At 46.6% G+C, this 17,906-nt stretch overlaps 1 protein-coding gene across 8 annotated transcripts in view; it reads left to right on the forward strand.

Moving 5' to 3' along the window:
• SSH2 (slingshot protein phosphatase 2) overlaps window positions 1-15,743 on the forward strand; it is a 248,641-nt gene extending 232,898 nt beyond the window's left edge. For all 8 annotated transcript variants that reach the window (XM_007123578.4, XM_007123579.4, XM_028497970.2 and 5 more), the window contains 2 exons: window positions 5,591-6,425; window positions 8,603-15,743. In XM_007123578.4, coding sequence (XP_007123640.2) covers window positions 5,591-6,425; window positions 8,603-10,690 — 2,923 coding nt within the window. In that variant the 3' untranslated portion in view covers window positions 10,691-15,743. The remainder of the gene's footprint in view (window positions 1-5,590; window positions 6,426-8,602) is intronic.
• The last annotated feature ends 2,163 nt before the right edge of the window (window positions 15,744-17,906 follow it).

Genomic DNA, 17,906 nt, shown 5'->3' on the forward strand with positions numbered 1-17,906 from the left:
AGCACACTCAGATTATATGGGGAAGACTTTATATAAAGGGACTGTTTACAAAGGTGTAGGACTGTAGTGGAATCAAGGAACTTATATCAGCAGAGCTGTTTGGTAATAGCTCCTGGGCCCAGAGAGGGATGGTGCAGTTCCTAGAACCTGGAAGGAGACTCCTGGAGAAAAGGCACCTTCAGAGAGGAGCAGTAGCCTTCAGTCAGGGGACCCAGCCAGCCAGACTGGCCCTGCGGGGAAGGAGCTACAGGACTAGAGGCCTGCCTTCACTCTCCTCCCTCCAGTCTCCTGCTGGGGCTCCCCATTAGCCAAACCCTGTGGAAGTCCGAAGACAAGGGGACCAGTGGAGGTGGTTCATACGTCAGCCTCCTGGGCAGACAGCAGGGTAGAAAGGCTGAAGAGTGGATCTGCAGGAGCCAGCACCCAGCTATAGGTAGTTAAAAAGTTGGACCATTTACCTTCTTTTGTAGCAAGAAGCACCGAAGTAGACTGTAATGGGCTCGGGGATGTAATCAGGGACTTTGGTGCTCTCATCTTCCTGCTCTACTTTCTGTTCTCCCTTCCTTAGTTAATAGCTTGGTCCTTGAATTTGCCTCATGATTGCCAGATATCTGCCACATTTCTAGGCATCTACATGTAAATTCCACAGCGTCTGGCTGAAAGAATGGGCATTTCAATTAGAGGAGAAGACTTTTCCCAGAAGCTCCCCAATACACTGCCACCCACCCACCCCACCCCCACAGGACCACTGACCAGGACTGGGTCATGTTCTTAAAACTAATCACTGGGTAGGAAAATAGAATTTCCTGGACTGGTTAAAACAAATTCACATTCACTCTCTGGTGCTAGGGAAGTGCCACATTCCCTGAAACTGTGGGGCAGTGAACAGTCAAACCAAATCAGGCCTCTGCCAGTAAGGAAAAAGAGTAGGAGTGCCTCTTGGGTATATAGCTGTTAGGGTCTGCAACCTATGATGTGCTGTCAAGAAACAGCACTTGTAGGCTACCTGCCAGGCTGACTGCCGAGTAGATTGGGCCTCACAGACTCTTGCCCAGCCCTAGAGTACTGCTCCAGGGTCTGTCTGCTTAGAAGAGCAAAGAAGGAGAAGCCCCAGATTCCTGTGATAGTCTGAAGCTCTGTCAAGGCTTGCAGCTTAGGTCACCAAGAGAGGAAAGTCCTTGAGAAAATCCCACTCATTGTATTTGCAAAGAAATTCCATTTCCTCTCCAGGTGCTTAGATATCTTGTATGTCATATCTTCTCCCAGAAGGCACATGGTGGTTTTCCCAAAGAGATAGAGCTCTGATCCTGGCATTGTCAGGCACCATTGGTTGTCCAGAGTGGCACTGGGTGCTTAACTTGAGGTGGCAGCCCTCTGTTTGAGGGTATTAAGCTTGGTACTTTGACCTCTTGGTAGAAGAGGAGTTTAACAAAGTGACTCTAGGCCCCTGTAGTGATTTATGAATTGGTTACAGTCTCTTAATCAGAATGTGAGATGGTGGACCAAACAGTGACAGTCCCTCTGAAATACAAGGGACTTTTTGCATCTTTTAGTATGTCTTTAAGCCTCAGGGAGGCTAATATTTAATAGTCTCCTTTAGACCTAAAAGTGAGGGTATCATAAAGGCACTGATACTGTTCATATCTAATTTTATTTTTTCTGTTTTTATAGCTGGGGGATGGGAGTGAGGGCAGGAGGAGGGGTGTGTGTGTGTGTGTCAGTGTGTGTGTGCGTGTGCGTGCGTGTGTGTGTGTTGAAACCCTCCATTAAACTACCAGCAACCCTGTTTGTTATTCTGGAGTTGGATCGTTTAGATATCTGGCAGATTTATGTTCCATTAGACAAGTTCAGATTTCATGCATCTGCGAGCTGGACCATGTGTCTGAGATATTAGGTTCCAGTGTATAAGGGGCAAGGAAGAAAAACTGGGTGGTGGCCAGGGAGAGTTCGTGACACATGTCCTCATAGATGTTAGTTTTGATTGTTTGAATGTCCCTGTCACCAGGGCCAGAGGAGACAGAGCTGTCTTTCACCCTGGCTTTGCTGGTGAAGACATTGAAGTCTAGTTAGCTGGTACACAATGGTCAGCCAGCAGGAGGGAACCTGAGAATGAGAGGACATGGATTCCTGGTCAGGTGACAGCCAATCACAAGTAAGGTTTAAGGGATTTCCTTAACAGCTTTTCAGTGAAATAATCTTAAAGTATTTAGGACCATGCACAGCGCAGAAAATGTTCAATTGTTGATGCTTCTTCTCTTCCTTCTCCTCTTCTCTACAGGCTGCCTAATGCCCTAAGAAGTAACCATAAATAGTCTGATTTTACTACAACTGATGCTCCATTTTTAGCAGTATTTTCCTCTATATAATTTTCTCAGAGTTGGTACTTTACCAAACATATCACAATAAGAAAGAAAGTGGAGGCAAGAGAATGGGACATCATATGCATCCTGTCGTTTAGCTTTCTTTCTTGCTCATTTACTAAGTAAAAGGCCAAATTCTTACCCAGAATGGCCCAGTCATCTCACGTGTGTCAGTGTGTTTATGTGAATCCAAATTCAGGTCAGAGGCCACTCAAGGAGGACAAGAACCTGAGACTTGGTTGCATCATCCAGGCCACAAACCAACTCTGAAGTTCTTTTTGGCACTTGCTGCCTACCTGGAATAGGTCGGGGGAGTCAGCTGGATATAAGCCTTAACAGTTTAAAATAACAAATATGATCTAATGTCTTACACCTATTCCTACCAGTGACGGAGCATTAGAATAAACTGGCTTGAGAAAAGGCTTCATTGGGAGACAGTTTGGTGATACCAAGTAAAACTAACGATGCACATATGCCTTGTGACCCACCTTTCTTCCCCTCCTATATTTAACACCTTTGTGAAACCAGAGTGTGCACCAGGCACAAGAACGTCCATGGCAGTGTTGTTCGTAATAGCTAAAACTGCTTATCAGCAGGGCGGATGAATAATAAATTGTGGCATATTCACTGCACTCTATGAAATTACAGCTACACACATCGATGAGCCTTAAAACATGTTAGGCATAAAAAGTTGTAGAAGAATACATACAGTATGATTTCATTTATGTAAAATTCAGAACATGCAAACTAAGCTATATATTGTTAGGAAACATGCGATGACACAATAAGGAAAAGGGAGGGAATGGTAAGCACAAAATTCAGGTGATTGGTTACTAACCCCTGCACTGGGAGGAGAGGGGGGGGAATCAGGAAGGGCCACATGGAATAGCAGTGCTTCACATGCTGTGGTAATGAGTATCGTGACTGTGTCAGAGAGCCGCCTACCACTCTCCCTGCAGGTTTTACTGCAAAAATGAAAAAGGCAGCAGAATCAGACTTATTTTTGGATTGGGATTTTTCTTTCTCCTTTACAAGAGGTGTCAGTTTAATTCCAGAGCCCTGACCCAATATTTTCTGATGAATATCTTCCCCAAGAAGAGAAGGAAATCCCTGCTGGGTAAAGCAGCTATGATGTCAGCTACTTTCTCTGAGACTTGCACTGTTGGTGCCTATAGCATAACATCAGTCTCTCGTTCCCTCTCAATTTATTAGTGATTTACAGGCAGTTTTTTAAAAACATACTTTGGAGGGTTCTCGGGATCATGAAAATTTCCCGTTTGCCTGTTGTCTGATGAGATAAGCTGTTCTTTACTATTAGGGTGAGAACAGCTACTCCCTGAGATATCTTCCCAGTGATTTGCATCACAGGACTTGTCCTGCCTTGGTGGGTGGTGGCTGAGAGGACTTGGTGCAGGTTTGAACATCCTCATGATAGGTGAGGGATGGAAATTGGAGAACACAGTCCTATTTAGGTCAGGAAACAGGGTGTCTAGACAAAAAAGAAGAAGCTTTAAGGGGAGCACATTGGCACCCGCTGGTCACAAAGTACAGTTCGGGCCCACCTATCCAACCAGTCAGCTTGCCCCTCCCCACAGCCACTCACTCATTTGGGGTGTGTGATACGTTGTCTCCTCCTAGGGGTGGCTGGAGTTCGTGCAGCTTGGAAAGGGGGAAAACCCCACCTTACACCCAGCTACTTGATTATAGCTCGTCTTCATAAACAAATTGACCTGCGCCCTACCCAGAAAAGCACCCTTCTGCTGGGCAGTCCTGAGTCAGAGAGCGCCCCACCCAAGCAGCAGGCAGGCGGGGGAGCTGAGAGCAGGGGCAGAGTTGAGCACAAACAGGGGTTCACATTAGTGCAGGCATGTGACTCGGCAGAGATTCACAGGCAGCCGAGGCAGGTATGGCCCTGAGCCCGGGGTTAGTTGTTCTGGGCTGTTTCCATTCCACCCTGCGGCGAGGTAGCTCTTCATCAGCTTGTAAGTCATGGAAACCATACCCCCAAATGCCACATTTAGCGACCTGTTCCCTGGGCAGGCAATCCTGCCCAGCCACAGGGCCACCTTTCTCCTTTTCATTGGAGCTTTGAGAACTGTGCTTCCTTGTTAGAGTGTGGTTTGAAATGAGATCTCATCAGACATTCTCTCCATAAAATCAACCAGAGGATGGATGTGTGCATATAGTCTTTTTGGCCCACCTCCTTTTCCAGGGGTCACTTTAGCTTGATGGGTTTTATCCACAGATCCTTATGAAAGGGCCTGTACTTTACGCTTATCCTCTTCCGTTCTGTTACCAACCTTTTTCTCCAGAGTTACTAGCCTCATCTTTGCTTTCTCTTTTTTTTTGGCTGTGCCGCATGTCTTGCAGGATCTTAGTTCCCAAACCAGGGATTGAACCCGGGGCCATGGCAGTGAAAGCACTAAGCCCTAACCACTGGAACGCCAGGGAACTCCCTCATCTTTGCTTTCTAATTCAAGAAAGATTACCACCCTCCTCACACTTCCACATCAGTGATTAATCCTATATCAGCTCTTTATCCCAATTATGAGAACTTATAATGGGCTCCAATTGATTATTTCTCTTTGTATTACTTGGATGCTGTTTTGGTTTTTTTCCCCCCAGTTATTAATATTAATCAGGCTCTTTTTTTTTTTTTTTTTTTTTTGCGGTACGCGGGCCTCTCCCGTTGCGGAGCACAGGCTCCGGGCGCGTAGGCTCAGCGGCCACGGCTCACGGGCCTAGCCGCTCCGCGGCATGTGGGATCCTCCCGGACCGGGGCACGAACCCATGTCCCCTGCATCGGCAGGCGGACTCTCAACCACTGCACCACCAGGGAAGCCCCTAAAGGGTTAGATTTTGAGAGCTATTGCCAGATTTCAGTCTTTAAAATTCTACAGTTCACACTCCTATCAACTGTGTATTATGAGAGGGCTAGTTTGACCAAACCATCATCAACACTGGCTGTTAACTATCTTAGCTCTTATAAGTCTGATAGTAAAAAATAAGATCTCATATTCATTTGTTTTTGTTGTTATTTTGCTTTGTTTTTGTTGTTTGCTATTAGTGAAATTGAGCCTCTTTTCAACTGTTGATTACCTACTTCCATTGGGCATTAACAAAGCATCTTGCAGGTTAAGATTTAAGTTTATCTGGGAGCGGTTTCCTGGGAGGGTATTGATTGTTTTCACAAACCAGAGTAAGGCGTTTCCTATGTATGTCCTCCACAGCAAACAGCGGCATAACAAGCTCTGGCGATCTCATTCAGATAGTGACCTCTCGGACCACCACGAACCCATCTGCAAAGCAGGACTAGAACTCAACAAGAAGGAGATCACCACCTCAGCAGACCAGATTGCCGAGGTGAAGACCATGGAGAGTCACCCACCCATACCTCCCGTCTTCGTGGAACATGTTGTCCCACAGGATGAAAATCAGAAAGGCCTGTGTACCAAAGAAAGAATGATCTGCTTGGAGTTTACTTCTAGGGAATTTCATGCCGGACAGATTGAAGATGAATTAAACCTAAACGACATCAATGGATGCTCATCAGGGTGTTGTCTCAATGAATCAAAATTCCCTCTTGACAACTGCCCTGCATCCAAAGCCTTAATCCAACCTGGACAGGACCCAGAAATGGCCAACAAGTTCCCAGACTTGACGGTGGAAGATTTGGAGACAGACGCACTGAAAGCAGACATGAACGTCCACTTACTGCCCATGGAAGAATTGACATCCCGCCTGAAAGATCTCCCCATGTCTACTGATCCTGACTCACCGAGCCCCCAACCCAGTTGCCAGGCTGAAGTCTCAGATTTCAGTACAGATCGCATTGACTTTTTTAGCGCGCTAGAGAAGTTTGTAGAGCTTTCCCAAGAAACCCGGTCCCGATCTTTTTCTCACTCAAGGATGGAGGAACTGGGTGGAGGAAGGAGCGAGAGCTGTCGACTGTCAGTGGTCGAAGTCACCCCTTCCGAAGCGACAGCTGATGACCAGAGAAGCAGCTCTCGGAGTAATACTCCCCATGCATCTGAAGAATCTTCAATAGATGAGGAACAGTCAAAGGTAAAAACTGTCTTTATAGTTCTATGCCTAATGAAGTTCTCTTTAATGACAAAATATTTGGGCCTCTGCTATGTTCACTCTATTTTTGATGTTGCTAAAGATATAGGAAGGCGATGTGAGAGAGACAGCCTGGCGTGAAAATTTAGGGTTTAAATATTTTTCTAAATCAGTTGCCTTTCAAGGAATTTATCTTTCCAGGCTTTTGGTGTCATTGGAAGCACTTCTGAGAGGGGATGAGGGAAGAAGTGATTAGCCAAAACAAATGTCCTGCCTGACCAAGGAGAGGGTCCCCTCTGGACCTCCGCGGTTCAGATCAAATCTCACCAACAGTGAGGTGCCAGGGACTGATCTGTTGCCTGAGTGAGACGTGTGTCTCTCTGAGAGGATGGATTTGTTTGGGAAATTCTTTCTGCCTCAGAAAATTCAAAGACTAGACGTGTGTTAATAGTTGTTGGAGTAGCAACTGATTCCCATGCTGAGTTCTTGCTATTAATAATGTCTCTGAATTGTTCCTCATTGCAGACGCTGTGGTATTCAAGAATTGAGGGATGGTTTGGGGAAATGATTTGAGAGCAGACAGAATCCCAAGATTCATCTCAGTGGCATGAGTTCTTATGAGCCATCTCAGACCAGGGAAAGAATTACTATATATCATCAACTCTAAGACTCACACTTATTCTCATTTTGACTTTTGAAATTGGGTTGCATCTTAAAAACAATGGTATCTTATGTCAGTATAATACAGTAATTGGGAAGCAAGTGGGGACAGATTTACTCTAACATAAATGAAGTCATTTCACGATTTCAGTGGAGCTGACTAGATTCCTGACATCTCCTGATTGCTATCTACTTATATTTACCACCTCATTCACTCCTCATCTGTTCTCTCTCTTCTTTTTTTTTTTTGTTCTCTCTCTTGTTAACTACCCCAGGGCAGTTGTTGCCTCTGCTTCTGTCTTCTCCTCTCCCCAAAAACTATGCCTCTATTTCATTTCTACCGGGAAAATCAGAATGCCTGAGCTCTCCTTTGGACTAATGGATGTAGTGGCTCTGACAGAAATAGCTTTTCTGCAAAGTTCTGGTCATATGAGCACTCTCTCCACAGCCCATGCACACACTGGGCCCGCTGTGGCTTCTCTCCCAGCCTTGGCAAGTTTGCCTCTGCCTGATGTCCCAGCAGATTTCTCCCAAAGGCATAACTGATCTTGTTAGTTTGTACTAGCTCTGACTCTTTTGGAAGGAGAAAGACAAGAACAATTCCTAGGGAAATACTGTACCTTGAAGGTTTATAAAAATGTTAACAAAGTAGATTGATGGTCATAATGATGTTGCTTTAAGAGATGTCCAAGGGCCATGTCTAAATTTTGAAATTCTTATTTTTTTACAGTAGGACTTGATTTTGCATTGGCCAGTTTTCTTTGGCCTTGTTCTAAATCCATCTGGGAATATGTAACTGGTGGAACACTAAAATGTCAGATTTGCAGTTTCTAAGTTTGCTCAGGCACGTGGCTGCATAAGCCAAGGAAGAAGCCATGTGAAACATAGGAACTGTGCAGTCAGATACAGAGTGCCCCCATGAGCTGGGATGCGGCCGCTGGGAGAAGCAGTGGGAGGATGTGGACGAGAGCTGGCAAGACAAAGGACAGAAGAGAGCAGTGAGTCTCCAAATCAGACATCCAGCTTCCTCTAACACTGGGCATATTTAAGGTGGCCACTGAGCCCTTCAATGGAACTCTTTCCCTTGAACCAAGTTAGGATCAAACTGGAAGGGGATAGGCTAGAGAGGAAAGGTTTCATTTACCCCAGTATGGCCCAAATCCTGAAGGCTCATGGTCTTAGGAAAATAAGGATTATAGGAGCCTCCAAGGCTACTTGCTGTTTACTTTTGGAACACGATACTGGATTAGAATCCTATTTGAGTCAACAGAACAAAAGTTTACTAGACAGTGACACAATCTGTGACTAATTTTGTATCTCTGCCTTTGATGAATCCGGTTTTTTCTTGTACGACAAAACAGAATACAACCCCAGGCAGAGGACAGTCCCAGGCACTCCATGATTTGTGTCCTCAGAGAGCCAGAAGGTTCTCCTGGATCAGAGAATTAGTAAGCAAAAAATCTAGCATTTTCAGTTAGATTACAGTTTGCCATAACCATCTCACTGTTTTCTCTTCTTAGGCAATCTCAGAACTGGTCAGCCCAGACATCTTCATGCAGTCTCACTCAGAAAATGCAATTTCAGTCAAAGAAATCGTCACTGAGATTGAATCCATCAGTCAAGGAGTTGGACAGATTCAAGTGAAAGGCGACATCCTATCCATTCCATGCCATACACCAAAGAAGCACATCATCCATGAGCTGCCCCTTGAGAGGGCCCAAGCCGCAGAGAACAAACCTGGAAATCTGGAGCAGAGTGAAGGTTCCTGCACAGCCCAGCCTGAACTAGCCAAAGACTCAGGGAAGTGGGAGCCAGAAGGGTGCCCAGTGGCACACTCATCCACCACAGAGCTGGAAGAAGAGGAACCAGCTGAGGGGGAACAAGAGCTCTGGGGCCCAGGGGTGCCCCCGGGTGCCAATTGGTACCCCGGGTCCGTGAGGCGAGCCACCTTGGAGTTTGAGGAGCGCTTGCGGCAGGAGCAAGAGCACCACGGCGCCGCCCCTGCCTGCACCCCGTCGTCCACTCGTAAGAATCCCAGGAATGATTCTTCTTCTGTGGCAGATCTAGCACCCAAAGGGAAGGGTGATGAAGCCACCCTAGAACATGCATTTGTCCCCAAGGAACCAGAGATGAGCAAGGGCAAAGGGAAATGCGGTGGGTCTGAGGCTGGCTCCGTACCCCATTCTGAGCAGCATGCCATCGTTCCAGCACCCGAGCTGCTGGAGCCTCACCCGTTGCCAGCTCCTCAGAAGTGCCCAGGGTCAGGTCCCAGAACCCAGCAGGAAGGAGTCCTGAAGGAGCAGAGGACTTCGGTCTCATGCCAGGGACCTGAGACGCCAGCAGTCCCTCCGCCTCTTCCCAAGAAGATAGAAATCATTGAATACACCCACACAGTCACGACACCTGATCACGGGCCAGAGGGGGAAACAGCCACCAGCGAAAAGAGTGGGGAGCAGGGACTGAGGAAAGTGAAAGTGGAGGAGTCCATCACTGTCCTCTGTGCGCTGGATGAAAATCTGAACCAGACACTGAGCCCCGACCAGGCTTCTCTGCACCCCAGAGCGCTACCTCTGCCTCATTCTTCCTCTCCAGAGCGTGAGCACGGCAGGCCCGCCCACCCAGCCCCCACCCTGAGCGGCCGTGAAGACTGGGGCAACAGCCCAGCCGCTGCCCTGGAGACAGCAGCGCCTTTTGTCAGTCACTCAAGCCACGTACTTGGTGCCAGCTTGGCTTACCTGCACCCCCAGACGGTGGTTCACCTGGAAGGCTTCACAGAGCAAAGCAGCACCACAGACAGTGAGCCCTCTGCAGAGAAGGGCAGCTGGGAGGAAAGTCAGGAGGGCCCCCCCTCCAGGGGCAGTGAAGTGCCATATCAGGGCTCCCGGTTAAGTAGCGAAGACCTGTGTTTAATTAGCAAACCCGGTGACGGTGTTGGGGAGCAACGGGAAAAACCGGGCCCATCACCTGTAGCCTGTCAGCTCCCACACAGCTCTAGTAGCGACGGTATAAAGGGTCTCAGTCGCAGCCCCCGTGGGGCGAAGGAACACGCTGAAGAAATCGAGTCCCGAGCGATTTCCCAGGTAGGGCTCCCCAAACCATCGCAAATGAGGCGTTCAGCTTCCCTCGCCAAGTTAGGTTACCTGGACCTCTGTAAAGACTGTTTACCAGAGAGCGGGCCTGTCTGCTCTGAGTCCTCTCATCTCAAACTGCTTCAGCCCTTCATCAGAATGGGCTCAGGAATGGAGGCCCAGGGGCCCCCAGAAAACCCAGATGCTCCCCAGAACCTAGAGCCCACCAAGTATTTCATAGAGCAACTCAAAACAACAGAGTGTATCGCACAGAGCAAGCCAGTGGAGAGGCCCCTTGTACAGTATGCCAAAGAATTTGGTTCCAGTCAGCAGTGTTTGCTCCCCAGGGCAGGACCTGAATTGACTAGTTCTGAAGGAGGCCTTCCTTTGGTACAGACCCAGGGACTGCAGGGTGCAGGCCCAGCTCCAGGGCTGGCTGTAGTGCCCCGTCAGCAGCACGGCAGAACTCACCCTCTAAGGAGACTGAGAAAAGCAAATGATAAAAAACGGACAACCAACCCCTTCTATAATACCATGTGATTCTGAGCCTCTACATGTGACTTTCTGAAAGAAATGTTTGTAAAAGGGGCAGGTGTAATATGTAAGGAACATGCACTTTATTGGTTAATCTTATAATATTTTGGTCATTTTACTGTTCCTGGCGCATGCAGGGTTTGGTTTTTTTCCTCTGTGTGTATGAGAGAGAGAGAGAGAGTTTGATTTGGACGGCAAGACCATTTTATCATTTTTTATTTTTGGAAAATGCAAACCTCAAAAAATACTCATTTTCAAAGAACACCTTTATCAAAGGCAAATTGCTGTTTTTCAGTCTACTGCCACCTGCTCCTCATTTTGCCCCCTGAGGGAAGGCATGCTTGCTTGATTGAGGAAGGAAGCAGATGGGGAAGGTGGGGTTGAAGCTGGAAATTGGAAATGCTGCCCCAGGCCTGTGTGATGATGGTTAGGTCTCCAGACCTGATGCATTGGATTCACTGAAGGGGGCAGCCCAACGTCAGCATGCTCTCAGACTTGGTCCCCAGCCCCAGCCCCAGCCCCTTGGAGTTCCCGAAATAAATGGGCAGGTTCTGCTTTGCTCTCAAAGAGGGTCTTCCAGAATTCATTTCTCCTGGTCTCCAGAGTGTATCATTACAGAAAGGCATGATAATGGCTGGCTTTGTAAACGTATCAAGCAAATACTTTTTTACCCCAAGCAAATAATTTTATTAAATTTAAAATGAACTCCAAAGGAAATCTGAGAGGTCCTCTCTAGAGGAAAGCAGAAGAGGAGGAGGTGAAATTGGGGGTGGAGAGGCCACCACTGCCCAGTATCTTCCAGGTGGATGGGCTCCACACAGGTGGTCATCCTACCCCACCCCCCCATCCCCTGGAAATGTGCCCTGCAGCATTCTCACAACTAAAACACAATACGGACAAGTTTGAAAAACAGCAATTAAAAGTCAGTGTGTTCTTGTAAAATGAATACATATGTAGGGTTTTAACCCTTTCGTTACTTGAATAATTCTGTGGGCCTTCTAAGTTTAATGGCCATATTTTTTCCAATTTATTTTCCTCCCTCATGCTGTTTCTCCCAGTGCTGCCTATTTTTTTAAATTTTGTAGGTATTTGAATTGTTACATTACATATGTATAAACCTCCATTGAATGCAAAGTTTTCTTTTTAATATTATCACTGTTAACACTTGACGTAAGTTTTTTTTTTTTCCTTTTCCTGGAAGATTTGTCATTTCTCTAGTTTATACACAGTACTTATGTACATAATGTTGTCACTTATATTGTTTTGTTGTTAATGTTGTACGTTGTAGGGTCTTTTTGACTTGTCCATTTTAAGAAATAGTAAAGCTGCAACTGGAAAACATACGGACACCACAGAAATAAGACTGATGGGTGTTGGTAGGAATCTGCAGAGTATATATTGATGGTGGGGTTTTTTTTAAATGGAGACTTCTAATCACCAGCTCCTGCCAAATTATGCGTTGGTAACTTCCTCCTCAGAGAAACCCCTAAAGGCTCCCATTAGATCACAGTTTGACTGAAGGCTGATTTCTCTTTGAGACTAAAATCCCCAGAACGTTGGTTCGCCACTAGCTGAACCAGAGCCAGGGAGTATACGTGAGTTACTGCTGCCCAGGGTGGAAGCTCCTAATGGATTAGGCTGAAGGGCTGCAGGGAGGCCTCGGCCAAGGGCAGGCACCCTTAATGACTGCGTTTAGGATGCAATAGCATCCCTGTTGCTTTGCTGCTATTGTGGAGGTCCTTAACACAGGAGCACCTGCTGTAAACAAGCCTATTTCAGCTTCTTACAGAAAACATATTTAGCTTGGAATGGAACACCCACTGCAGCTCATCAAAACTGAAGAGGTTTGCAAATTTGCTTCCTGTTTGCTTTGGTTGCTGTCCACATTGCTGAGAGGTTGACCGAGCACAGACCTAAGATTTAGATTTTGGGTTCATCACAGCACTTAGAGGAAAAAGATGCACAGACTGTCAAGGTGATGTCAGAGGCCAGAGTTCGATGAGGACAGGTGGTATGGTGACCCAAAGGAGAGAGCAAAGGTGGACTGAGGCCACTCGTAGGTGTTCAAGAGGAGCTGTGAATCCAGTTGCCGGGTGGAGGCCGTAGCTGGGTCTGACATGACTGCCAGGAGGCAGATTGGACAGAAACCTCCTGCTCTAAGTGTTTTTGTGGTGTCCCTAAATAGTTTCCTTAAATGTTCAAATGTGTCATCCACACGGCTTTGTGACTCCAGGATATTTAATGTGTTGTAAAATGTTCTACTAGGTGGCATGTTCCAGTGTGAGGAGGCTTGCAGGACAGGGTTATGAATTTCCAGGGCTCATCCATCTAAACTGCCCTTTCTTGTTGAGGCAGTTCCATCACCAATATGTTGGCGAAAGGACAGGAAACTGTGGCAGGGGTAGGAAGAGGAGGCTTTGCATGGAGGTTAAGAGAGTAGTGTCCACTCAGTTAATCCCTTGAGGTGGTGACATCCCTCATATTAAGAAGTACACACGGGGCCGACGGCATTGCACTGTTCTCTCTTCTCCCGGCCACTGTGTGTCATGCTCACTCTCACTGCATTAAAGAACAACAAAGATTGGGAGCGGGGGAACCTCAAACGCTGTGAAGAAAAACAAAACCTTTTTTTTTTTTCTTTTTAAAGAGTAGAGGAGGTCTTGCTCTGCCTTTTTTTTTTTTAATAATTATACTTTTTATCATTTAATTTACCTGCCTAAGTAAACATTTCTCTACACAAGGTCTGTAATTCAGTCATGCCATAGGGTTTTGCCAGCCCTCAGACTCCCAAAACTGAGTGTTCTTGTGCTATTTATGTAGCTGAGAACTGTCCAGGGGAAGTACATGATGGCCTATCAAGAACTTTCTAAACTTTATTCTCTTCAAACGGATAATCTCAGGTGGCCTATTTCCCTTTTCTGTTCATGGAAAAGCCAGACCTGAAACAGCAGGTCTGGTAGATTGACAGAGATGAGTAGGAAAAGTTTGGACCTCTCACTCAGTGCCTGTCTTTATTTTGAAGACCACCATAGTCTGACTCAAAATTATTTCTGGAGGGGTGTGGGGGTGTGTGTGTGTGTGTGTGTGTGTGTGTGTGTGTGTGTGTGTAAAAAGTAACACTGTGGTGCATGGGGTAAAAGCCCCAGGAGCACACAGATTTTGAGCTGTAATCTGGATGGTTACCTGGTCAGTAGGAAGGAGAGAAACCCCTTTTTTGATTTTAGAAACACTTAGGAGTAGTTTATACTATAGCAGATACACAGTACCGTAGTGTAGTAATACTCATCTCTCCTCATTTTGGTTGCCTTTCAGATTCCGAATGTTTAGGATCATTCCTAACATCTCAGCCTCTTCAGGCTCTTTATCTAGAATTTTCCTGGTTCTGTACCTTTATCCCAACTGGTATTTCCTCTTTCTCATTTTGGGAAACTACCAAGAGCCCCAAGGACAGCCTGAGGATGACAGCCCAGGCTCTGAGGTCCCCTCCTGCTAAAGGGCCCCAGACAGATGCTCTTGGATAGACCTGAAGCTTCTGAGACATAGCAGCTCACAGAAATCTTCATTTGTTCCATCTGAGGATTTCAGTTCTGAAGTGATCTAGCCATGTTTGGTAAAGATGTTTTTGTGGGAATTGTTTCCCTCTCTCTCTCTCTTTTTTTTTTTTTTTAAGAAAGCATTATGCAAAAAGGGTCTCTTTCAAGGGCATTTTAAATTTTTTAAATAAAGCCATTCTTTGGCTTTTTTGAACTGTTTGTGGATATTTTGTTTACATTGTGAATATTAAAACATGCATCATCTTGATGGCCGCTCAGATTCCTCCTCCAGGCACCCAGCCCTGGCCATCCTGTGAGTCTTCACACTGAGCAAGGTCAGCCTTATGGTCAGCCCTCATGGGTAAGTGGGGAAAACCTGGAGCTGACTTCCATCTATGTCTTGCACTCCCATCCAACACTCCGTATGGAAATATTCATCATTTCCTCAGTGATGGTGTGTCTTATAGTGATGGTTGTAATGGTGAATGGCTAGTGTCGTTTTTGTCTAATTTTGTTTTGCTTTTTGATGGTAGATGAGATGAAATTTTAGCTATTTCAGCACCAATCCAACTTAAAAACATCTTGGATTTGTTTTCCCTTCCAAACTAAAAGATTAAGGCATGTATTAGGCATAAATGTATTTGCTGCCGCGACTCATCCGACGGCTGTATCAGGAAAAAGCCTCCTGCCACAAAGCAGGAAGCTGCACACTCCTAACCCTTCTCCAGGGCTTGGGGTCCCTTGATGCCATGGAGAGCTATTGCAAGGTGCTTCTGTACTTTTCTGGCCTGGAAGTGGAGGGTGCCTGCGCCTGGCTCCTGCTATGAAAAGAGAACCAGCCTCATTTTCTCCGTGCCCCAGAGATCTGGGACAGGATTTCTAAACTGGAATCATCCCTCATCAGCTTGAAGATGTCCCAAGGGGTATATGACTAGTGCTGCCATCTGTGTCCTCACAGCAACACTGGTGGCAGCATCCTGTGCACACACGGAGAGCTAATACCCAGGGCTTAACTCAAGCTGATGACCCAGTCTGGAAGCTGGGTAACTGGCCCTGAAATGTTTCCCAATCAGTAAATCCACAGGGAACTGTCTGGTTTTTATGTTTTATTGGAATTTGGTTTGCTTGGCATAGCTTAAGGTGCCTTTTCTTTCTTTCTTTCTACTTTAATTTTGTAGGACTTGTTCTAAATGTAGAAAACAAGTCCAAAAGACTCTCCCACTGACTGTTACCTTTGCCCCAGGCCACCGCAAACTTTTATGCTCACATTTTATTAAATAAAGCAGGTGCTCCCTGGAATCTCTGGGACCTTTTTTGAGGCATTTGAAGCAGAATATAAAGAGTGGTCTCATCTCCTTCCTTAATCTTCCTGGTGGTTGGGATGTTCCACTTGTATCATAGGTTTTTTTTATTACTGATGTGCTCCGCTGTTTTTAAATGTGAACTTGTGCGCAAATGTGCAGATTCAATGTTCTTGTTACAGATTGAATAAATTTTTATTTTGAAGATGAAACGTGTACTTGATCAAGTGCAACAAAAGAGGGGGTTGCTGAAAGGTGGAGGGATTGGAAGAGAACACTGACGGTAAACATGATGCAATTCCCATTGATTGATCTCCCTCCCTTAGGAGAGAGCTGAGCTCTGGGAAAAAATATAACTTTCTACCTCTCACAAAATAAAGACTGGATGGGAAACGGAATCACTAAAGATTATTTCAGACAGTGTGGCTCCAATCAAGTGACCACGCTGGGAACTTGCCTGGTCAAAGAGGCTCTTGCCAAAGCCACCATCTGAATGTTAGGAGAATGAATAAGCAAAGGGACCAAAATTCCGCCGCCATCTGTGGTACAGAGTGTTCTGGGACAGCTGCCGTGACGTGCCCCAGCAGAGACTGGATTTCTTGGGTAGGTGACTTCTCTGGACATTAACAAGATAGAGTTCACAAGCTTTCGGCACAAGGCACCTCAGCTCACTGACAGGTTTCTAGAAACAGCATGACTTTCCAAAGAAGTAAAAGCTTTAACCCTCTCCCATCATTAGAAGAGAAGAGAGGCACTTGATGTCAGTGGTAGAGGAAGAGAGATGGGGCCAAAGAGCAGTTCCCTAAAACGGGCGCGGGGGTGCGGTGCAGATTCCCTGGTGGTCCAGTGGTTAGGACTCCGTGCTTTCACTGCCGAGGGCGGCGCGGGTTCAATCCCTGGTCAGGGAACTAAGATCCCGCAAGCCCTGAGGCATGGCCAAAAACAAAAACAAACAAAAACAGGCTGGGGGGGGAGGGGTCTCCACTTCTCCCACCCCTCCACAGACCCATCATGAGATATTTAGTGGTGCCATTCATTACATATAAAGCAGCCCTACTATCTAGGGAAAGCTCAGTTTCCAGAGAAAACACTGCCTTGAACTAAAATTAAGTCAGCCTGCTTCAGTCTGAGTCATCCATATCAGATGAGATGGGCACACACCACTGGTCTCTGGCTGGAGTGCCAGAGTGCATGATGGTGAAGGCAAGGTCATTTCACAAAATATTCTAGGGGTGCCTGGAGTCGCTGACCCTGATCAGTCATGGCTTTCTAGCCAAAGCAAATGGACCAAATCATGTCTAAGTTGCCAGGCCACCTCTTCCAGAAAATGGCTTTATGAAGGATGAAGTCTATGCCTATCTTTTATGGATTGCTATTCAGATGGGTAACAGTTCAAATGGATAACAGCAAGGGAAACCACCAAGTCCAAGTAGCTTCTTCCACTGATTGGTTCTTTGTGCCTTGGCTCCACCTACCCCCAGTTCTGCCAGGCCTTGGCAGCCAGAAGAAGGCTAGAGGGCAGGGCTGAGCCATGCCAGCTCTAAACAACACCTGTAAGTTCCTGCCCTTGTGCCTGGACAGCAACCACCCCCAGAACCAGGTGATGGAACTGAAGGCAGAATGTATTGAAGGATTCCTGCTTCTGGGCTTCCCTGGTGGCGCAGTGGTTAAGAATCCGCCGGCCAATGCAGTGGACACGGGTTCGAGCCCTGGTCAGGGAAGATCCCACATGCTGCGGAGCAAATAAGCCCGTGCGCCACAACTACTGAGCCCGTGTACCACAACTATTGAAGCCCGCATGCCTAGAGCCCGTGCTCTGCAACAAGAGAAGCCACCGCAATGAGAAGCCCGCGCACCACATGCATGCAGCAACGAAGACCCAATGCAGCCAAACATGGATGGAAGGAAGGGAGGGAGGGAGGGAGGGAGGGAGGGAGGGAAAGAAAGGATTCCTGCTTCCTAGTCCCAGACCCTTACCTCTAGCATGGAGTACCTGGCTCTCTTTAAAGAGGAGAAAAGGAGATGGGAGAAGAAAAACTGCCGTTTCAGGGTAGGAGACAGCATGTCAAATCCCTTCTCTGCCAACAAGTGGTGCAGAGTTGGAAAGCACCTGACCCAGCCCTTTTCACTTTACAGCCCAGAGAGCTGAAAAAATAGGGTGACTGAGCAATGGCTGAAACTCCAGTTTTGTAATCAGTACAGGCATCCTTTCCTCTGTGCCACAAGCATGTCTCTCAGTATCAGCACTTGTGAGATAAGGTGGCCTTCAGGGAGAGACAAAAATGCATGGTGCTGAAAAGCTGGACACAGACACCAGACCTCTTGGGTAAGAATCTCAGCTGTACTACCTACCAGTTGAGTGATGCAAAAGCTATTTAACCTCTTTGT

This window comes from Physeter macrocephalus, chromosome 14 (genome assembly GCF_002837175.3).
Source record: "Physeter macrocephalus isolate SW-GA chromosome 14, ASM283717v5, whole genome shotgun sequence".
NCBI lineage: Eukaryota > Metazoa > Chordata > Mammalia > Artiodactyla > Physeteridae > Physeter > Physeter macrocephalus.